General features: G+C 43.2%; 4 protein-coding genes across 4 annotated transcripts; 3 read left to right on the forward strand and 1 right to left on the reverse strand.

Moving 5' to 3' along the window:
* Positions 1–1,009: 1,009 nt before the first annotated feature.
* snorc (secondary ossification center associated regulator of chondrocyte maturation) lies at positions 1,010–6,474 on the forward strand. Its single transcript, XM_070974766.1, has 3 exons — positions 1,010–1,432; positions 5,161–5,328; positions 5,439–6,474. The coding sequence occupies exons 1-3, from the start codon at positions 1,357–1,359 to the stop codon at positions 5,546–5,548; spliced, it is 354 nt and encodes a 117-aa protein (XP_070830867.1). The 5' UTR covers positions 1,010–1,356; the 3' UTR covers positions 5,549–6,474.
* A 3,344-nt stretch (positions 6,475–9,818) lies between these two features.
* On the forward strand, positions 9,819–13,366 carry LOC139339287 (G-protein coupled receptor 55). Its single transcript, XM_070974832.1, has 2 exons — positions 9,819–10,567; positions 11,593–13,366. Exons 1-2 carry the CDS (start codon positions 9,839–9,841, stop codon positions 11,797–11,799), a joined length of 936 nt encoding a protein of 311 aa, XP_070830933.1. The 5' UTR covers positions 9,819–9,838; the 3' UTR covers positions 11,800–13,366.
* A 968-nt stretch (positions 13,367–14,334) lies between these two features.
* itm2cb (integral membrane protein 2Cb) lies at positions 14,335–19,093 on the reverse strand. Its single transcript, XM_070974719.1, has 6 exons — positions 18,864–19,093; positions 16,863–17,000; positions 16,547–16,738; positions 16,338–16,448; positions 16,023–16,173; positions 14,335–15,359 (listed from the first exon to the last, which is right to left on the reverse strand). The coding sequence occupies exons 1-6, from the start codon at positions 18,948–18,950 to the stop codon at positions 15,268–15,270; spliced, it is 771 nt and encodes a 256-aa protein (XP_070830820.1). The 5' UTR covers positions 18,951–19,093; the 3' UTR covers positions 14,335–15,267.
* A 1,648-nt stretch (positions 19,094–20,741) lies between these two features.
* On the forward strand, positions 20,742–22,228 carry hes6 (hes family bHLH transcription factor 6). Its single transcript, XM_070974545.1, has 4 exons — positions 20,742–21,057; positions 21,156–21,242; positions 21,382–21,463; positions 21,808–22,228. The coding sequence occupies exons 1-4, from the start codon at positions 20,983–20,985 to the stop codon at positions 22,218–22,220; spliced, it is 657 nt and encodes a 218-aa protein (XP_070830646.1). The 5' UTR covers positions 20,742–20,982; the 3' UTR covers positions 22,221–22,228.
* Positions 22,229–23,475: the final 1,247 nt, after the last annotated feature.

Here is a 23,475-nt window from a genome sequence, read left to right on the forward strand (position 1 = left end):
TCCTTTGGCCTCAGGCCTTCACTGATTTGACACAAGGGTCGGTTTACTAATGCTGAAGAGGACACTTCAAAACAATCATGTCTTCCGTTGCTCAGGAGGATCTTAGTCACTGGCAGTACAAACCTGATGATGTGGGTTTGCGGATGACGATGGAATGGGGGGGAAAAAACACTGGTTGCGTTATAGCCTGGTTCCAGATATCTGAGTCACCACCCACATCTCAGATTTTGTTCAGAGACTTATGCAGCTCTGACATGGTGCCCGTTTGCAGCTGTTTCTCTCGGTTAGAGAAACAATTGGCCAATTAGAGCTTAGCAGGCAGGATAAAGAATGAGGACAGCATCTTCCTACGTAGCTAAAGGTACTACATCCATTAAAAATAGGAACAGAAACATACCAACGAGTGTGGGTGAGATTAACACAGCATGTTGTAAGTCATATCACAGAAACAGCAACTCTTAAACTGACGCATTTCTTTGATCACAGTGAAAACCGTTAACTGCTCCAAGCAACTTCCTGGTCAGCCAAAAGATGTCGGTGGGACGGCTTTGGGTAACAAAACGACTCCTAACAAGAAGCATGAAAGCAATGTCAGGCTGTATGAATGAAGTGGAACATAATGCTAATCCAGTATGATTACCAGACCAGCTGCATTATGGGAAATGAAGGACCCAACATTCTTCACCCACACAGGATTTAAATGAGGACATCACACAGCACAGACAACTTTGATTGTGACCATTCTTAATCTGTCTTTTGTGAGTCTTTTTGAAAGTGCCGTACTGAATTGCTGCATTAGCCCTTTAAATTACTGTTTATGTCCTGATGTATCAGTAACATTGATCAGTAATTGAGTGTAACAGCTCATTCTGTATAATGCTGCTAATACTTCTGTACTTTGACATGAGGAGGCAGGATTTTTAGACTATTTTCATAAGGAGATTTTCGTACATTTACATCTGAACACTTCCTTCTCTTCTCCCATCTGTAGATTTCTTTGCCGTCAGACGTTTCCTTCCAGAGTAAAGGCGTAAAAACGTCCGGCAGAGGCCCTCGTGATGTGACCCGGCCAAGGTCAGTGGCTACTGAACGTTTACCCCTCACGCCCAGCTATGTGGCCGAAGGAGCTTGGAGTGGGTGTGCCCTGCGATGATGTGCTCACAAAGTCCACACTGTCCAGACGGTCCTGTGCACACCTAGTCCCACCCCTGCTCTCACCCCCTCCGTCGCCTACCTCTCTCCCTCCTGTACTCTCCTCCTGCTCCTCTCCCAGGGTCAGTTACTCGTTTGAAGTTGCCACTCGAGGAGTTTTGGAGACGCTTGGTTCTGTCTTGACGCTCATCCTGCACAGCCGCCATGGTCCACAGCAGCAGTATCTGCAGATTCCTCCTCCTGGTGCTCCTAGGCCTCATGGTAGCCTTTGCACACACAGGTAAACCTCCTCTTCAGTGTTATTGGTATTTTTAGTTCGTTTCTGTGGGCTGGATGACGTAGTGTGCGACCTCGCCGGTGTGTGCTGCTACTCATTATGGTAGAAATGTTCCAACAAACAGAAGACAGCATCTGATTTCTACGGAAAAACAACATCTGGCTGAAATGAAAGGTGTGATGTGAGAAAAAAGGTTACAGCAAATTGTAAATTACTACCTCTTGTTATAGAAAAATGGGTAATTTTATATCATTGCAGATTTTTTTAGCACCCATTACCCTTGTGGAACATTTCAAATGGGTTTGCATTTATCGTTGTTTGCATATCTGGATGTATGTGACTCATGGGCTAACGGTCCTCTGCAGGTGTTAAAGCAAAGATGTGTGCATACGTGTCATTTTACCCCTCTTTTCCACACACACGCTCACAGGCCTGCATGTGTGAGTCTGCAGCCTGATGTAAATGATGCAGTTGTTGAGGCTCTAAGAGCTGTGAAAGCTGCTCTTTGACAAACAGGATGACTCTTTCATGATGCCCGATGCTGACATGAAACTGAATACCTGCAGCCCTCGAGCCATGAAGCTGAAGTGATTCTGTGTAGTTTGAGGTGGTGAAACGTCCACAGCTGTGGAGATTAGTACATGCATGTGGGGAGATGTTGGAGGTAGAAGCAGGTACAGATGAAGTGATTCTGTCTTCATCTGTGGACACTTTCTGGAAGCTAGTAGCGAGTGCTATTTAAAATCTGACATCTGCACACTCACCGCTCTTTCTTTCACTTTCACTTTGTTCTGTGTTCTCTGTTCCTCTTTTACTCTCAAGTCAACTTGAAAAAATCTGCTGGGCACATAGCAGGGCAGCTCTCAGGCTCCGGGGTCACAGTAGAGGTCAAGGGGGGCAGTAGGACGACAGGGACATAGCAAGTAGACAATGTCCTCCCTGTCCTGTGGAGAAAAAAACATGTCACCTTTTACATGGGACACAAAACCTACTGGGATAGAAGAAACAGTCAGGGTCTCTCTTCCTTGTGCTTTGGACTGTCCAATTTTAAGGTGGAAACTTAATTTTAACACCTCACAACACTCAGGGATTCACTTTTTTTCCCGTATGTTTATCTGGATGCACCTCAGAGGATGTTTAAAGACGAATGTTATGGAGGACGGCTGCCCCTTCTGCTCGGCTGCACGCTGCATCTCCGCTTCGCAGCAGCTTCTTATCAGCGATGTGGTTCTCATGAACAGTATGCAGATGTTTTCAGCTCGTGCCACCAATCTTCACCACAACGCCAACCAACCGAGTGACTGAAACAACGTGACATGCAGCCCCAACAGTTGACTCAGCATGGGAAAATAAACTGTGAAATAAGTTTAAGCAACACAGTGTGATCATTACTCACACAATCTCTCCTTGTTCTTCCTCAATATGTGAGAGACGCAGCTGAGCCTTGTCCTACAGTACAGAGAAGACTTCAGCATTAGTTTTGTACCTGGGCATGGAGACCAGTTTTTGCAGTGTAACCCCATTCCTAATGTCATTTCAGAATAAAATCCAAAACACGCTGTCAAGTAGTTAATTCTGGAAAATGTGGCCACCACCTGTGCAAGTTAAAGAGGGTGAGGCGAGGACACACGACACCACCGATGTCATGTTTGGGCTGCATCACTCGCAGTTTCAATGCTTGGCGCGGTTGCTTTTCACACACGCCTGTCTGCGCGCTTTGTCATCTCTCCAACTGGTGTGAAATCCTGACCGAAGAGGCCTGAGGTAGCAACAAATGGCCCTCTGTGCTTTTAATGTCTGAAATCAGCCTTCCCTCCACTCTGCCGGGCTTTTATGACTCTGGACTTATGTAAAGAAAAGGAGGGCTCTTGATGTCACGCCTTTTAAAAAGTGGAGTTCTCAACTCGGGGTACAAGGTGATCCATGGAAAGCTTAAGAAATTAAAACTAATAAATTCAAATTTGCTGTCTAACTGCTTGAAAACTAGTGAGATCAAGAAGCTGTAATAGTTTGTGCTAAAAGTAATGAATAAATGATTGAAATAGAATAATGGATGAGCGCTTAAGCTTTAAGTGGTGAATGAAAATTTGACACAGTTTGACAAAGATAAGGGAAAACAGCTGGAATTCATAGCTAATAGCTAAAATGAACAAAGAGTTCACACATGTCGGATGGTGTCGATGCAGCGGTACTTGAGCCCATCTGAGCGGTTCGCCTCCATCGGACAACGAACGTTGGGAGCCTCCGCCTTCATGACTCGCTGTCAGCTGAGAAGATTGTTTTTTTTTCTTCTTCAGTTATGTTAATCCCATTAAACAGAAACTTCTAGCTGGAGTAAACCCCTCCTTGTGGAAACAAACACCGACGGAAAACATCGTGTTATTATTTTTTACCTTCTTATTAAATCAAGTTGTCCAGAAGGCACAGCCTTTTACACACAAGGAACTATTTTATAAACAAGTTTGTTTGACATGCAGTACCCAGTCAGTGCCTGCTTTGGGCCTGGCCGGTTGTTACTGGTTGCAGCCCGCCGCCCTCCGTGACCGCACAAGCTGCCTTTTGTGCCCTCGGTTGAAGGCCTCATTGATGGCTAAGCTGGCCAGAGGCCCGGGCCTGCAAACCTCCAGCCGGCTACAGGACAGGAAGTTCCACACGACTCAGAGTCAACACAGCAGCATCAAAACACTCGCGTCAGAAGTGCATATCAGAATTTAGAAGACACCGCTGCTAACATGCTGACGTTGAAGACCTGGGATTAAATCATATGCACTAGTTTCTTGGTAATCATGTCATGTTTTCTGCTGTGTTAGAATAAGATGGCAGAGAAAAGATGTAAAACAGGGTGAAGGAGTTCACTGAGGGCGTCAGAGCCTACAAAGTAAATAAGTAGCGTTAAATAAGGTGACTGTAAATATGTTTGGATTACGGTTTTGTTGGTATGTGTAGAGTTGAGGATAGGTTAAGTGAATCAGCGAGTGGGTGGGCTTGTGTGTGAAGAGTTTGTTTTTTCAGGGGTGATGACGATCAGATTTTCCTTTGGATTTCAAAAGAAAAGCCGCCTAGTTACCATCAAGACGGCGGCGGCCACAAACGCAGAGTCGTACCGGCGGGTTAGTTTCAACTGGGCTTTTCCAGAAGCTCTAAAAAGTCGTGTCAGGAAACAGAAATGTGGGCTGGAGAGAGACTCTGACTCTCTGGCTACTGCAGAGGTGTGAAAAGTCTCAGGGCAACTTCATGCTCGGACGGGAGGAATGTCAGTGGACAATTTGGGATGGAAAGAGAACAGACGATTGATTGGCAGAGGATGAGAGCGGAGAGTCCATCACCGCCTCTCCCACGAGCTGTTTGTGCTAAAGCATCAACTATTCAGTGAAATGACTAAGCAAACCTTGGTCAAAGGAGAGTTTGTGACAATAGACGAGCTTGGTTGAACCCTCGGTCTGAAGAGAAACACGTGGAGAGGCGACCTGCAGCTCAAACGGACAAAATGTTCATCCTCTACAAAGACATCCTTATGCCCCGGCCTGAGCCGTTTACCCAGGGAGACAGAGGGAGGCTGTTGGAGTCCTTACAGACGGGGGCCATGTTTGCAGCTCTGCGTCCCCGAGGCCTCAGCGTCCAGAGACAAGTCAAACAGAGCCATTAGCAAAGCGGGTGAAGATGCTGCCGTTAGAAAACATGCAGTAAGTCGTTGGTCAGGGGTTATGAGTGACTTTTTTCTCCGTCTGCAGAGACAGTCGCAGACCCTGCCTCAACAACCAGGGACAACCAGGACACCATGTCTGGAGAGCCGCCCAGTGACGTCACCACCAAAGACCCTTTCCAGGACATGACAGAGCAGCCCTTCACCTTCGACTACGAGGACACCACACACTCCCAGGCCATGGATGAGGAGGAAGGTAAACCCGATGTAGCATTCAGAGCCACCACATGTCTGTCAGTCGTATGTGTTCAAGTGATTAAGACTGCATCTTTTTCCTGTGTGTGTTCTGTGTGTGTGTGTGCGCAGGGGTGCTGGGGCCAGGCGCCATCACAGCCATCGTTATAGCAGTCTTCCTGGGAGCTTCCGTCCTCCTCGCCCTCATCGTCATCACACTCAGGAAGTTCACCGCCTCCTAGAGTGAATGCATCCCGTCTTGCCTGTGTATGCATGCGTGCGCGTGTGTGTGTGTGTGTTTTTTTTGTTTTTCATTTATGCCATGAGCGTGTCAACATTTCTCCTTTGCCTCTCTCAGTCTCTGAACTCGCCGCTCGTCCTTCTTCGAGTTTGTGCCTCCTGCTTCGCTGTAGACGCTGAGACATTGCGGCAGGTCCCTTGACAGACTCTCTCTCCTCCTGTAATCTCGCTAACTGTTGCTCGTCACGTCCACGTGTGTCTAAAGGTGTGATGTTAGAAGCTGGCTGGCTCTTCCAGTGGAAATCATAGCATGTCCATGTCATTTTAACGCATCTTTCGTTCTCGTCTTCCATGCGTGCTCTGAAGGCCCCTTAATGTTTGTGTCCTGATCTTTGATGTGAAGCATCCTGCGTGTGTGCTTTTATTTGTGCGCGAAGTCCAACTTTTGTTCGTCTGTCTCACTTTTTTCCTTCAATAAGAACGATGTGTGAGCCCACATGTGAGCTTTTTATTAGTCTCTCACTACGATTTTACCAAAATAGTTTCTAAAATATTCCCTCGGTGTCACCCGTGTACAAGTTTTGCAGTTTGCGTTGCACCATTCCCAAACATTTGTCGAGTCAAAATAAGAAGACAGCATTTTAAAAAGGCGTCTTCGATGAATGTAAACAGGGCGGCCGGGGTTGTTTGTTTTACCTGCAGAGTAAATATAGAGTGTGGATGAATGCGTGTTTGGACTCAAGTGAGTGTTTGTAGATTTTTTTTGTTGTTTTATTTGCAGGGGGGGAGCGGGAGGTGGGGGATTATTTTAGTATTTTGTCTTTTTCTATATGCCTCAGAGTCCTCAGCTGGATGATGTCACTGCCCAGTTATTTTGGTCCAGATTGAAGTTGATTAAATCCAAATAATAAATCACATGCCAAATGTCTGTGACTGCTGTGTGGTTTTTTAACACATGACCTCTGAGTCAACACTGACAACAGGGCGATGTTTATTGGGCATTTGTTTTTATTTTTTATGGGTTTTTTTTTTGGGGGGGTCAGTTAGCATCGTATTTATAGCATGAAAAAGAGTTTAGGATGTCAGAGTCCTTTTGATAGAAAAGAAACAATGCATGGTAACATAACTGTATGATTTGAATCCCTTTGTTTCATTTCTATGTGTTTTGTTAAATTGACTTAAATAAATCAGTGTAAAAACATGCAGCAGCATGTGTTAATTGTACAAAGTTGTGTGTCTCAAATAACTACACAAAACAAACCCATGTGAGCCCCAATGGTCGTAAAACCGTAGAGTTGTGATTTAAAGTGAGATTTAAAGGAGATTTGTGTTTGCCCACTTAGACCACTCAGTCACGTCAGTAGGTGGCAGTGTGACGAGCAGCTTCATTTTTACAGAAAAAAAGGCTTTGGGTTTCCCCAAAAACGAGAGCGACATTTAGAGCTAGTGTGGCCAAAATCTGTCTGATTTTATCAAATTCCAAAACATTTCTCTGCTCTCAGATGAGGATTCGAATTCAAACATCGTCATTGAGTCATTGTATTGGTGATAAAAGGGGCTAAAACTCTCTCACACTTTAAATATATTTAAGTCATCTCAGCACCTGAAACCAGGAAACCCTCAAACATAATCACAGTCTAAATCTGCCTCTGCAGCTTCTCACAGACTTGAAAGAATGAACGTTCAGCTTTCAGTCTGTCTCATTTAGAAAAGACGGATTGGAGGACCCACTCAGACCAGTCAGTCTGAGAATGGAAATCACAGAATGATACACATCAAAGTGACTAGAAACAAACTAGGTTTTGACTTGAACAATGTTCAACAATGTAAAGCCACCTGGTGCAGACTTCATACATGGTTCAACATGCGTGTCCATCATCACATTCAGTGGTTCATCATAAGTGGCTCCTTTCACAAGATGCAGTGAACGATCACAATCTGTGTCATTTCATTTCAATATGAAGTTGTTTTTTTCAGGTTTAATTCACAATTTAAATCTATTTTCTGTCTTTGTGGGGATTCTTACAGACAGATACACACACACACACACACACACACACACACACACACACACACACACACACACACACACACACACACACACACACACACACACTGAGTCCTAACCAGGAGTTCATACTGGGCATTCTGGTGTAGTCTCGATTTTCAAAATAAAAGCCCCAGATGGTAACAGGAGCATAGTGGGAAGGCCACAGACATGGCCAGATTTTCAAAATACAAAGCACCCTGTGGTAACATCAGGGGGCCATGTCTGAAAATCCAGCCACAAAAAAGGCTGGATTTTCAAAATAAAAGCCCCACATATGGCAACAGGAGCTTACTGGGGGGACAGCAGACAAGGTTGCAATTTCAAAATAAATACTTAATTTCGAATTTCTGCATTTTCAGCAACACTTGCAATATATACTTCTGCTGTATGTTTTTCTGTCGACTACAACTTCTGCATAGCGTAAACCACGGAAAGCATTCAAATGCTAAACTTTCTCTTTAAGGACATGAATGCGTCTATGAAACTTATTCCTAGCTTTCAGTTCTTGCAAAATATTAAGCCTGTTCTCAACAACTTATCAGTGCAGTGGAAAACTTTGTTTAGCGTCCACCTTTTTTAGCCGTGCATTTCAGCTCATGGTCTCCTCGGATAATGCAGATCATTTCAAGTGTTTCATTTCACATTTCTGCATGGCTTTGCTCAGTAATGCTTTGTCACTCTCAGCTCTTTAGACCAATGTTTAGCTGTTCAGTTGATCTGTATGATATTAATAGAAAGCATTTCTTCTTTCAATTCATTTCAGCTTCCAGCTTTGACAATACTGAAGTTTAGCTTTCAGCTTTTCAAACAATGTTTTTCAACTCTTAGTTTCTTAAGGAAATGCAGCTGAGCTTCAAATTCCAGTTCCAGTTTTTTCACCCGTTCTGGTTATTTTCATTATCAACTCATTTGCATATTTTTGATTAATCAATCAATCATTTAGTTGTATACTAATTTGTTCAGTGTGTGTAATAGATATAGTCAGTTTCACTGCTTATAAAAGAACAGCACAAACAACATATTCATCACTATGAGTAATGCTTACATCCTGTTCATTTCCTCCAATACAAATGAAATCATCTGCTCTAGCAGTTTGCAGTGACCATGCACGCTCGTATCCTCTCAAAGCTCATAAGAGCAAAACCTGCTGGACGAGTTCACCTGTGCTTTGATTTTTAACGGCAGTAATGCATATCTGAACATATACGCATGATATGTGGCATGACTCAGGAAGTGGTGATGAAACAACAAAGACAGAAAAAGCAGAACTGCGTCTGGCACAGTGCAGACAGTCAGACACTCACACACACACACACACACACTGAACCTTTGAGACTGGTATCTGTGAGGTAAGAGCACAGCTACATTTCATATTTTCCACTGTACAAGATATCTAATACGAAAATATTGTCAGGTCGGACTTTTTAACTGTTGCTGTTAAATGTTAGCAGTGAAGGAAAGGCGTGTAGCACTTTGTTTTACGTGTTTTAATTACGAGCCAGATTTTCACTGCAAATCCTCTAAAATTAGAAGATATAGGTAAGGAATAACATAAAAGAATGACAAAATATTTTATACTATTAATTTAATTGTGTCTAGTTGGAAAGATCCTCGATCTTGATAAGTTGAATCAGCCAACAATATACTGTACATATGTCTGCCAATCGTATCTATTCAAGTTGTAACATCTGGGAGGTCTAGCGGACGATTCTTCATCTTCTAGATAACAGAGCTCAGAGATATGATTTTGGTTTTTCTCTAAAACACATTTTTCACTTCCTAAAGTATTATTAGCTTGAGCTTTCTCTGTCGCAAGCCAACATTTTCCTGTGGTGTCGACTTTAGAGTAACTCCAGGTTCCACAGACGGCCTGATTCTTTGTGTTTTGTTGTGTTAAAATCACCACACCACCCACTGCACTGAAAAGGTCCAGCAGCCAAGGGTGTGAAAACATGCAGACAGTGAACACTGAGCATGTGATTTAAACTAATACGGTATATATTCTCTCTTTTGTGTTTTTGGCCCTTACATCAGAAAGCTCATGCAAAAACAAGTTCACAGCTTGTGCACCCACACAACTGAGAGGTTTCAAGTGGCTTAGCGCAGTGGCATTCTCTTACAGATGTTTCTCTGTGGGAACAAAGAGTAATGACAGGAAAGACATTCATTTTGAATTTGTGCCAAAGCTGCTGAAATTAAATCAAACTATTCTCCTTGCAGCAGCAGCGGCAGCAGTGACACCATGACAAGCAACTGTTCATTTGATCATGTGGACCACCTGATGACATACTTGGAGCTGGTCATCTACATCCCCATATTCCTCTGTGGTTTGATTCTCAACGCTGTCGCGCTGTTTGTGTTCTGTGTCTTTCTGCGAAAATGGACAGAGTCAACGATCTACATGTCCAGCTTGGCTCTGATGGACCTGCTCCTCCTCTTCCCTCTCCCCTTCAAAATGCACGCCAGCAGTCACCGCTGGTCCGCCAACCTGCAACCTCTCTGCTCGGTTTTGGAAAGTCTGTATTTTGTTGGGATATATGGCAGCATCTACATCATCATGTGCATAGCTGTGGATCGATGGGTGGCTATCTGTCACCCGTTCAGAGCCAAGCAGCTGCGTTCACCCAAAGCGGCTCTGGGGACCTGCATGGGGGTCTGGGTGCTGGTGCTGGCAACGATCTTTCCGACCACCTGTAACTTCAGGCAGGCCGGGCAGGAGGACTTCCACTGCTTCCATGGGTTTTCAAAGAAAGGCTGGAGCCCTTCGGTGATCATCTGTCTGCAGGTGTTTGGGTTCCTGGTGCCTGCGCTGGTGCTGGTTTACTGTTCGGTTCGGACCATCTTGGCGCTCAAGCAGTCCGGCCAGCGCAGCGCGCAGAGCAGGGCCTGTGTGAAGATCATCTACAGCAGTCTGAGTGCCTTTTTGGTGCCTTTCACCCCAAGCCACGTGGGCATCCTCCTGCAGTTTCTGGTAAGATCAGCTGCAGATTCAATTTCAATAAACTGACATCTGAAGTGAAAAGAGAGGTGAAAGTAGATAAGAAAACACGTGAAGAATAATGTATCAAGTGATGTCTAAAAATCATAATTGTGCAATTAACAAATGCTCTAAATGATGATTTAGAGATGATTTCTGTGTTATACTAAATCAGGTCCTTAAGAAAGGGAATAGATTCTCGAATCATTTCACTGAGGCGGGAAAACAGTTTGCTTTCTCATGGGCTGTGTTTGCCAGCTCATGCATCAGGAGTACCTGCTTCGTGTTACATTGCCTTGATTTTTATACAAAATCAAACAAACTTCGAGTAACCAGAATTTTAGAAATATTGGCATATTTTTGGATAATAAGCTTTTTTTTTTTGCCTGGTTTGGTTTGAAAACTGGCAAACCAGTAGCCGCGCAGTTATACTAGGCTATTTGATCGTTTTCAAACTCTCGAAGAGTCTTATCTTTTCAGTGTGAATGTTTCAAAAATATATGCGTAGAAGAAGAAAGCAGTCAGTTTAACCAGCTGATGGTGAAGCATATTATGCACTGCTAATCTTATTTTGGGGTGGCTGTGACTCAGGAGGTAGAGCGGTCGTCCACCGATCAGGTCGGTTGTTCGGTCCCTGGCCTTTGCGGTCCACATGTCGAAGTATCTTTGGGCACGATACTGATCCCAAAAACTGCCCCTGATGCTGTGCCATCGGTGTATGAATTCATATGTATGTCGCTTTGGATAAAAGCGGCTACCAAATTTGTAATTGTATTTTCATTTTTTCAAATGGGACATCTGTTTTTTGTTTTGTTTTTTTTTCAGCCACAAAAAAAGTTATAAAGATAAAAGATCATGAGATCCTGGAGCTGAGACATACATTTAAGGAAAAAGAAAGGGAAAAGAAAGCCTGATAAGAACATGCAAAAATAAGCCGAGTTCACACTGCTGAGTTACCCCTCATGCTGTAACCATGTAGCTGGGAAGGCAGACTAAGGTTTCTCTGTTCCCCATTGCAGGTGCACCAAGGGGTGATTCAGGACTGCGGCACCAAGACCAGCATCAGCCTGTTCATACAGATATCTATGTGTCTGTCCAACGTCACCTGCTGTCTGGACGCTCTGTGCTACTACTTCATCGCTCATGAGGTGAGGAGCACCAGAAACACCTTCAGGCTGTCAGTGATCAGCCAAAGAAGACCCACCTTCAGCACTTCGGAGGTCTGAACATGGGACATAGATAAGAAAAAATATTTTGATTTGTCCTCATAGGACCTGCTGGAAATTTAGGGCAGAGAGGTGAAACAGAAAAAGAGCCAGCATTGTTTCCTGTAGCTGACATGCACTTAGAGTGAGGGGAACTGAAGTAGGTCAGAGTGCAATCTCAATTGACCACAGTGCTGAAAGTAAAGCTAAAATGCAGCATATGAAGAAGATCTAATGAGCACTGATTCACGATTTGGTCCAGTGGCAGGAAGCCAGTAGGCTCCTATGTAACCTCAAAGAGCACTGAAACCCAAAATGTAGCTTGCAAAATAGAAAAATCAGCAAGCCACAATGTGACTTAGCTCCAGAATGATTTCAGGACAAGCTTGTGAGATGTGAGATGTAGCACTCTCAGCTCATCCAGGCCAACGCAGTGACAGTGAGAGAGAAAATGATGTGGGATGCCAATCGTCAAGACAAAGAGCACCAAACGTTTAAGGTGGGAGTTGACACATTTCGGACCTGATAGTTAGCGAAGTGTGAAAATTAGCCAATTAAAACTGAAACTAATTACATTACATATTCATTCACATCTTAATTTCCATATTTCATTTAGTTTATAAATAAATCGTAATGTGTACATCTCACAAAGACACCAACCAGTTGTGATCTTGAACACATGAATGTGATTAATTATTCTTAATTAAAATGTATGTTTATTTATCTTGACTGCGACATGTTCTTTTACAATGTGATTTAAATGACATTTCAGTATCTAAATTGCTGACATTTTCTTAGTTTGGTTCTTTGACACTTTTTCACTTGTTATAGAAATGCTACTTACTTGTAATACAAGTAACTATATTGATTAATAAGTAACTATAAATATAGCATCAGAATCAATTTAGCCCATAAATTCTGAGTATTCTGGTGTTTATTTTTTACATTTATGTATCCATCCTGAAGCCTGAAATTGAGTGGCATAGTTTTTTCGACTAAAGATTTTAAATTATCTCCGACCTTATCGATGTGCAGGGGAAATACTCTTAACACATTTCTTATAATTGCCCTGTTATGACTCATGAGTAAGGTCAGCTCAAAGTTTTTATGAACACAAGCCATGTGTGTGTGTGTGTGTATGTACATACACACACGTATACATGTATGTTTGTATATACATACATATGTGTATACATGTATGTATGTATGTACTGTATGTATGTATGTGTATGTTTGTTTGTATGTATGTGTGTATGTTTGTTTGTATGTATGTGTGTATGTATGTTTGTATATGACATGTACAGATAATTTTAGATGTAATTTTATACTCCTGTTATATTTTATTCTTACAATGTAGCTTCAAACATGTGCAATACTTTTGTTAAAGTTGTTAGCCAGCTGTTCACAGCTGCCAGCCTGACCTGTGTACCATAAGACTGTCTTGATATTAGTACATTGTTTACAAGAGGACATTTGATTTATGTGAACGCAGCCAAAGCTGAACCCGCAGTACATTAAGCTGCTCTGTCTTATTTTGCTCATGCTGAAAAGACATCCTGTCGTAAATGTGGAAGGTGTTTGTAAGTCTGCAAAGGGGATTTACTGTATATTAATGCTGTTTTCAATATCTAAATTAATCTGTGTAAAGATCTATAAAACCAGTAGTAAGACATGAAACCTCTCACTTTTGGTTTACTTGCATTACTTCTGTCTCGATACTTTCATTTTGCACCGGCCTCCTCTTCAGTAACTCTTTTAGGTTTGTGCTCAGTTTTGTTATCTTCTGTTTCTGTCATTGTTCCTGAAATGAGATTTGTGTTAATGAAGCCATGGAGCTTCTTGATCTGACTGACCCACTTTGCAGGTCTGGTCTTTTTTTCTGTTCTTCTGTGCAATCGGTCCATAAAATAAGGTCAAGACAAAAACATAACAATGTTTTACGTGTGTGGATAACGTCCATTGTGAAACTAAAAAGCTTTTCTCAGCTAATTGCATGAAACCAAATTTCCTCCTTCCATTTAAAGTGAAATACAGCTAACCACAAGAGGTTCATCCTGTGACGCGTGTTCTGTTCACCACAGTGAAGCTGCAGTTTTGTGTTCACACACACCTAAGCAACACGTTAAAATAAGGGTAACATGTCCCACAGACCCTGAACTGATCAGGGCTGCGCATGTATCACCGGTTACGTTATGTCTGCTCTGGCTGTGAGGAAGTTCACATAGAAAAAATGTAGTCTTTGTTTGCCTTCATAAAGACTAGCTGCCTTTTTACAATGTTGACAAGTTATTATTAGTACAATCTCCAATTATCCTAACCCATAATTTGCAGATTCGTGCATGCTTCACTGAAACTGATACTAACAAACACTCAAAAGACAAGAAAAGTTTGATCATTTATTCTTAAAGCAGCAAGATATTACAAGAAAAATCGACTGTACTGCGAAATAAGGTGTCCCAGACAATGAAATATGAGCACATTTTACGGGTCTCTCTCAACAGAGACTTCTTAGCTGCAGGTTGTACATTAGAAAGACACCCCAGATCTTTTTTTGTCGTTTCGTTTTTAGTTGGGACAAATCAACGCTGTAGAGATAACAATGCCGAGAAAGGAAAGGAACTGGTAAGGGCTGAAGACGACAAACAAATCCAAGTGACAAGGAGGAAGAGCAAGACAATATGAGTTTTAGCCTTCGATATCATCTACAGTAAAAAGCATTCTCTCTAAATATTCCACATATCCTGAACACTAAGCATAGTGCGCTAACTGCAGACTTTGGTTCCTTCTGTCCCTCCACAGCACTGCTACTAATTACAGTCTAAAGCCATTCTATCCAAGGAGTAGGAAAAGTGTGATACCAGAGGAAAGAAAGAGACAAACCAGAAAGAAATGATCGTTCAACAAAAACAAGTCGATTTCAGATAAAAATCTATGCATGTAACAATATGTTCAAAATCAATTTACAGTATATATTGCTTGGGAACAATCAAAGTTATGTACACCATTCATTGATGATATAAACCAGCAAAGAAACTACATGAGGTATGTTTTGCCATTTTCTGACATTCAAAACTAAATAAATTAACAACCGAGAAAACGACTTGAGTGCAAGCAGCTTCCGAGTATCCTTACCAGCAGCCACGGCGCACTGAGTTACTAAATAACAAGGACAAGTCTGAAATAAAATTAAGTCTTCTGATGAAACACACATAAACATCTTATGCACAACTGACAAGCTACAGATATATCCAAACACATGTATAACATCGTCCAAATATACAGACTATCTGAATAAAAAAGACAAGAACAATAAAAGAGCATTTCCAACTTGAGACAAAAAACCAAACCAAAAAAAAAACAAAAAAACATTCAAACTGAAAGTGTTGGACTAACACTTGCTCTTAAAGTGCAGTTAAAAGCCTAAAGGATTCCAGAGGTATGGTTTGAAATTGGCTTCAGAGTTGGATGGCTGTGATTTCCGCCTCAGATTTAGACCCTGTCGCAGATGACGGTCTCGACCACAAACGTGTTCTCGAAGTGACGGATGCTGTGGCACTTCTTTGTCTCGCGCCTCTCGATGCCTGGAAGAGGAAAGAAGACGCATTTAGAAAATGTGCTCTGTGCTCTGCAGTGCTCATAATAAATCTGCTGCTGCCCTTCCTCTAAGCGTCTGTTTTCAGTCAGCGGCGGTGATCCCCTCCAATCACGTCCTTATATGTACTCGGGGGAAGTTTGTCGCATCACTCCTAAAGCTGTCACTCCAATCGAAGGCAGCGACGACAAAGATATCACTCGTGTGCATCACTACCTCCTCCGTAGTGTGTGGATGTGTCCGCTGCACTACGAGTGACTCACATAGCAGGAAGTTCCCAGGCTGCGCCCACACACACACACACACACACTGACACGATGATCAGGCTGTTAGAGGAGGATTTTACACTGCAGACACACTGTCCTAAGTGTTCACTAGGAAGCCCCTATTTGGTTCTGGTTGTATTTGTTTTCTGCATTGTCCCTCGCTCTCTGTTGGATCCTACACGGCAAAACTGAACACCGGATTTCCCTGTGATTCACTGGAGGAGCGCTTTCCTCCTTGAGTGCAGAGCGATCACAGTGACCCAGTGCACGTCACATGACTCAACATCTCACAAGAGTTGGTGTGAAAGAGGGTGATAAATCAGCGGAAGTGACCGAGCACTCATTATTTAGCATCTCATATGGAGTGGACTGAAGTGTGCACTCACGTCGGCGCTGGTTGCGGCGTCTGAGGCGGTAGGTTTCTTTGCCGTAGCAGAGCCTGTGGATGAATGGGCCCAGCTGCCTCATGTTCCTCACCCTCCCCGTCACCATCATCTCCTCCTGGATGATGTAAGTCTGAGGAAGGTATGTCCCTCTCTGTGACAAGGAGACACAAATGAATCACTCAGTCGATCTGTCTGTGGGAGGAACGCTGCAGACAGGAAGATGGGAACACGCTGTCCTTCGCTCACTCAGACAGCCATTCACCTCCAACAATGCTTTCACAGTGACATCAGCAGAAAATGGAGAGAGTGCCTCACCTTGACATTGACGAGCAGCTCCCACAGGTTCCTCGGAGGCATCACCAAGGTCGTGTTCAGCTCAGTGATGTAGCATTTGTCCAGAGCAATGTCATGATAAGCTGTGAGGCCCTGGAATAGGATAAAACGAAGGTTAAGCCATGATGAAGCACTTTAAAGGGAAAATGAAACCAGAGCAAACCAGTGATCATATTGATGACTTGGCCTACCCTCTGAAAGTCGTGGATGATATCGGCGGGGTCGCTGCCTCCAAAGTGTGGCACAGGTACACTGATCTGCTCGTAGTTGTCATCCAGGTAGATGCCGACATTTTCCTCCAGTTCTTGCCGGCCCCTCAGAGGAGCGTACACAGAGTCCTCGTAGATGACCCGGCAGTGGAACAAGCTGTCTTCTGGGATCTGCTAATGGGACGCAACAGAGCTGAGTTAGCATGTGACTTCAGGTCGTCTTTGTCGTCTTTGTTCGTAATCATTCTGCACCACTGGGCTCAAGATATAACGTAAAGGAGAGGTAGAGTGAACTGACCTGAGGTATAAAGTAGTAGCGATAGATGTAGATGGAGGCCAGCACCAGTCCTGACATGAAGATGACGAGGCCAAAGGTGAGGCAGCAGAGGCCGGTTGGAAAAGGCTTCTTGGGCCTGACAGGAAGAACCAGCTGTTCCTGTGAAGAGAAAAGTGGTTTGGTTAGAGGACGAGTCAATCGTATCAAGTTCCATGATGGAATGTCGGTGGAAGAAACGTTCACACTGCCACGCTTCAAAGTACAAATTGTAATGGAGTTAATTCTGACGGCTGCCGAATCATTAGTCAGGGAAGGAGATCTGGTAGATGTTTGAGTGGAATGAGACATGCCAGATGCCCACCCACAGTCTCTCAGTCAATCTGCTGCCTCTCTCTACTACTGTTGCCATGGAGAGCGGAAGCAGGGAGAACAGCTTGTGCCAGGCTCTGACGAAGATGCTGGCACGTGGCCGTCTGGGTCTATTCTTAGAGGCCTACTTCCACGCTCCATATTTGCAGTTAGCGAGCGCCCTCAGTGGGAGTCAAAACGAGAACAATTGCGTGGAGCAGGAGTCCCTCGGCAGAGGCGGACGTATTAATAGATCTACACACATTGGCTCTGACGCCTTGCCTACTGTCACAGCCAATCTGAATCTACGCAGCCTTTGACATCATGTCTTGTTCTTCCCTTGACGTAACAGGTGAAAGGTGTTTGCAGGAGTGATGGATGCGTCATCAAGCGGTATTCATTGTGTACAATGTGCTGTGAGAAAAAGATGAGGCTTGGACAGACTGTCTATTGTGTGCCATACATCTAATTCTCTCTAACTCCCGGGAGGTAGTCCAGACAGGAAGCTAAGAAGAGCCAGATTAATGTGAAAAGCCTGACTGACTAAACATTTGATTCAGGTTTAAGATATTCTACGATCCCAACTCAGAGACACTGACGTGCAATAAACTACTCTATCAACTTTAAAGCACGGTTTCATTCTGTTTAAAATGCTTTCAGGCCTGTGAGTGAACTGGCGTCTGACAATCTGCCATGTTGCACATTCGTTTCAGGGTTCCTTTCTTAACCCTCTGCTGCTTCACAGGAACTCAAATTTACTCTGGATCTTACTCAAAGGTCGGAGGAAACACTAAAACTGGACATGGCGACATTTTGCCTTCCTGACTTTTAATGCTGCCAATTTTGAGAGAGATTAAAAAGCTTAACTGCCTTTAATCATGACCACAGTTTACATGTAACACACAGTAAATCCTGGATTACCACTCTCACTCACAGGCTCATGTTCTCTCCGGCGCTACCTGCAGGATTCACGTATAACACATCGTGACGTCACTCACTGGTGCAGTGACCTGACATGTTTGGGTTTTTTTCCCCCCATTTCGACAAAAACGGGGGGGAAATACTGACGTTATTTGCACACCTGACGCCTTTACTGGTCTCTTTTATATATGCGGACTTTACGAACCACTTAATGGTGTAATATTCTGCTGAAGGCGCGCGCACTCACAGGGCAGCCATCTGCAGTGTGTCCTCGAGGTGGCCAAACAAGGTGACGTAATGTCAACATCCCCAGGCTGGGGTGGCCTGCAATGTTGGGTCTATACCCTTGTTATTGTAAGATTATTGCACAATAAGCTTTTTTTTTTCTTCCAAGAATAGTAAAAGTGCACCAGAAAAAGCAATATTAAGTACAGTATGTGTTGTGATTTTGAATCATTCAGTTGCATTCAGATTACAGCAAAGACAAACACAAAAGCAATATATTATTTTAAGTTTATACTGTTATATATATAAAAGGTTATTTGCATAATGTAATAGACGACAGATTAGCATTACAAATCCCATCAGGTGACTTGATGATCAAACCTTACAGCTAAGAATAAACAGACCAAGGTGAATCTCTTCACCTACTGCATAGACAAAAGGAGTGCATCATACTCATGCTGCAGTATACTGAGGCACGAGCTGAATGCCACAACACGAAACAAAGAAAAACAAAGTGTGCAAACTCACGTGAGCCTGAGGTATAATGATCTTGTCTCCATCGCTCTCTTTTTCAGGCTTCTGCGCCGAAACTGGCTGGAAAGTGATCTTCACCATGTTTGATTGTTCAGTGTGTGTTTGCTTTTTCTCGTATCTGATTTCAGTGCGCTGGCTTCATCCACCGAGCAGGGGAGATTATATAGCGACGGACCACACTCGCCCCCGGGGCTCAGTGACATCAGAAGAGCGTCTTCTCTGACGAACAAGCACTGTGTGGGTCTCAAGGAAAAGCCGCCTCGCCGCCGTCAAAATAAGAGTCCGAATGTGGCCAAAACGTTTAAATTGACAGGAAATACACCGTATGTGCGTTCTTTGGTATGCATATAAATATACCTGAATATTCAAAACTGCTCAGGATGAAATAACACAATTTTATCTCCTGTTTGTTGAAATGACACAACGTCGAGCCCTTATTCTGAAGGCAAGTGCCCGATATGGTAATGCTTTCCGTATTTTATTTAAAGCTGCATCTCCTCTTCTCAACCATGTTCCCAACACTATCATCCGGAAATTCAGGGATGTTTCAAACTCTGAGCCAGCTACTAGATTAATAAGTGGTTTGATCTCATAATAATAATAATTATAATATTAATATTATTAATAAGAAGTTTTGCATGTATAAATGGGCTAATGAAGGCATGTAGTACGTACAGTAGTTCACTGTAAATGACTGTATATGTGCCTTGGTTTGAGAATTTAATGTATGTTGTAATGTAATGCAATGTAATCTGAGTATGTAGTATAGTACACACCAGTAAATAGACTTTAAAGCAAGCCTTACATTTCTAAAACAGGTCACTGCATGTGGTTCCAAACTATTAGTGCAGATGATTTTAATACTCAAGACTAGTTCTAGAAAATCCAATTGTCATTTCATGAACAAAACTTTGAAATGTCACGGTCAAATGACCAATAATTATTTTTTTCTTTAACTAGACCTACTTATACTATACAACCACCTTCATCCAGCAGCCAGAGTATCCGCTGTAACCAGCAAATTACCAAGTCTCCACCAAATGCAAATTACACAACACATGCAAATTTGCACAGACATGCACACAGCTCTCGTCACCATATGTGAACACTCATGGCAGTGTGCCTGTATGACTCACCACAGACATAAGCAGCACAGTGTGTTCAATTTGAACAATATAAGAACTTTGAGTTGATTTTAAATTAATGAAAGTTTAGAAAAAGCTCTATTTCCAAATGATAATAGAATAGCCAATGAAAACATGTCATTATACCTTCCAAAATACAGGGATAAGTGCAATTGAGCCAGCTCTGTTTCAGGCTGCTTGATGATGAGGCTGAAGGGCCCTTTGCACTCTTTACACATGAGAGTAATGTACTTGACAAATGGCTCATATTTTCCAATTCACATTAGGGTTTTGTTTTTAAAGCAGGAGTGGAGCACTATAGCCTAGTAAGTGGACTGATGGCTCACAATCAAGCATGAAACAGGCGCAGCTGACTAATGATGCAATGTGAGAATTGGCAGATGCATTGCCTATAGTGGTGACACACATTAAAACAGAGTGCTTAAGACATTAAAAGGATGAATGTTAAAGTGTTATGTATTTTTTGCAACAGCTTGATATACTGAAATAAGAATTGATTTTGTTTTTAGAGTCCAGTGTCATGCATTTCTCTCCAAGATTTTATTTCCTCTGATTTCACTGGCTCTATATTATCTGCTTGTTGCTACAGAATTTATTTTGGGATCCAATAATGGTATAAATCCTTTTTGTTGTTGTTGTTGTTGTTGTTGTTGTTGTTTATCTGTGTGAACGTTCAGACTAAAGTTGGGAACAAAAGCTAACATGATCACTAATTGTTGGCGGGTACGAGCGTTGCGCGCCCTCGATGCGTCTCAGTGAACCTATTCACATGTAAATGAGCCGTCATATATACCGAGTCCATGCCCCCTCAGAGTAGCACTGAGGAGCCCGGTCTCTCTGCAAGCTTTGTTGGCTGCTGGGATCCCCCGGCCATCTGTCCCATTGACGAGCTGTAACGGCTCTTTGGATTACACAGCGACCTCCAGCCCAGTGGGCTTCTGGCAGCGCCGGGGTTAAACTTCAACAACATGGCCCCCATCCGGAACAACACAAGCGGAATGGACAGAGGTGATGACTGCGGTGGAGTCAAATCTGACAGAAAGGTACCGGCCTGTGCGAGCACTTACTGCTAGAGTTTCTGTATGAAGTTGGCTGATAAATGTCTAAGTAGCTAACTCTGTTGTTCTTGGCGTTTTGGCAGATGAGGAAACCTCTGGTCGAGAAGAAAAGAAGGGCTCGCATCAATGAAAGTTTACAAGAACTCAGAGGTCTCATCGCGGATGCAGACGTAAGATAACACGGATATATTTGTGGCCCCTGCTTTGTGAGCTGTTATTTTTCTCAGGGTGAACTAAACTGATCTCTTGTGTTAGCTAGCTTGTGTTCGTAGTGCTTGTTGCTTATGCTTTTTTTGTCACCCGCTGCAGTTGCAATCAAAGATGGAGAATGCCGAAGTGCTGGAGATGACAGTGAAACGTGTGGAGAGCATCTTGCAAAACCGGGCTCAAGGTAAACCACATATATATTAACGTTAAGTTGAAAGGACGGCATTAAGCCACTGTTAATACTGTTAATTACACATTTCACTTTTCGCCAAACATTATTAACCTAAACTAGCATACTACTTACGTGTCATTCCTCCGCTGAACAATATAGTTCTGTAACGCTAATAAGAAGTTAATTCTTAACGGCCAGCGCATTAATACTCTAATCAGCTGTACTGCGGCCACAGGTGCTCGTGTACATATTCGACCGCGGCTCAGCCAATTAGCGCAGAGAGTTTGTAAGGGTTCGTTAAAGAGAAGTTTTGCTAACCTCTGAGCTAATGGGTGTTTCATTTTATCTGTCCGTAGAAGTGGACGCAGTGAACCGGGAGGCCTGTGAGCGCTTTGCCGCGGGCTACATCCAGTGTATGCATGATGTGCACACTTTCGTGTCCAGCTGTCCGGGAATTGACCCAACGGTAGCCGCAGAGCTGTTGAACCACCTCCTGGAGAGCATGCCCCTGAGCGACGAAGACCGGCTCCGGGTGATGCTGCCGGACACGGTGTCTGAGTGCCCCGGCAGCAACAGCAGTTGGTCCCTGTCTGAGAGCATGTACACGGCTCTGGTGTCCCCGGCCCCCTCCACCACCTCCTCTGATGACCTGTGCTCTGACCTGGATGAGACAGACTCAGAGCAAAGCCATGTGTCTTCTTCAGAGGAGGCTGACTGCCAGGATGTGTTGGGTTTGACTTACTCCAAGTCAGTGTGGAGACCATGGTAGATCACTAATGCAAGAAAGGAATAGGATGTTTTAAACTACAGTAGATGATTAAATGCTTTGTGTTAGGATGTTTTATGGGGTAGGCCTCGGTATATGACAGGAACACTGCTGAGATGACAACTTTGAAAAGCGTTGAAATGCATCAGAGAAGCTCTTTGTGTAATTATTGGGGAAGTACAATTAAACTAAAATGTATTTAATAAATAAAGTATGTAAGTAAATCTGTTGTTTGCAGAGGTCAGAAGGCTGTCATGTCATGAAGACTGTAGGGTCTTCATTCGGGAGTGTATTGGCCTGAGAGGGGTCTGCTCTCAGTGTAGGGGTAAATGCATATGTAAATATTTGCTTGTTGAATATGACTGGGCTGTATAGACAGTAGGTGTCCAACTAGAGATGCATTGTTAGCTGTGTGTAAATTATTTTTTATTTAGGATGTCTTTAACTTTGTATTTATAAGTGTCAAATGACTGTTGGTAGGCTACCTCACCTGATACTTTTCAATAAATCTCTTTTCGACAAATGGCTTGTTCTAAATTCTGTTTGAGCAGCAGCAGCAGCTTCCAAAAAGGCCACGTTTCACACAGAAGGATCCCACTATCCACCCACCCACGGCTGTTTCCAAGATATTAGTTATTACTCTGCAATTGTGGACCATTTGTGTGCACTCTCTCTCCAAGATCCCTTAGCACATCGTAGGCATCGGTGAGGTGTGAAATGAGTAATCCACTCAGTCCTTATATAGGCTTCGCTGAGCACTTGGCAAATGGGTTTTATAACTGCTTGACTTCAGCTTCTCTGATGTTGCAGTTTTAAAATAACACGGGAACAAATAACTTCGCTCAGCCGTTGAATTGTACTCTTGACTAACAAAGCCACTGCTGTCGAGTACTCTCCCATCAGCCGATCAGTTTGTAAGTGTGTGTTTTTTCATCATAATGTAGTGTGTTACACTGCACATGAGGCTTTTATGCGTGGTTATACGAATATGTGGGCTTTTGCCAAATAGTTCAGAGCAAATGATGAATAAGATAATAAAAATCTAGCTGTGCTAGCAGGAGAAGGGGGCTGAGAGTCCCATGCTAATTCACAGACAGCTTTTTGAACTCTGGTCCTGGTGGGAGCCACAGACACCGTTCTATCTCTGCACCATCAGCCCCAACAACGACAAATGAATAAGAAAAGACGGCAATCCTGAGCCCACTCTAAACCAGCTAGAGTCAGATGCCCCCCTCTGGTGTTCCTGTGAGATCCACAC

The sequence above is a fragment of the Chaetodon trifascialis genome, chromosome 11 (assembly GCF_039877785.1).
Source record: "Chaetodon trifascialis isolate fChaTrf1 chromosome 11, fChaTrf1.hap1, whole genome shotgun sequence".
Lineage (NCBI taxonomy): Eukaryota > Metazoa > Chordata > Actinopteri > Chaetodontiformes > Chaetodontidae > Chaetodon > Chaetodon trifascialis.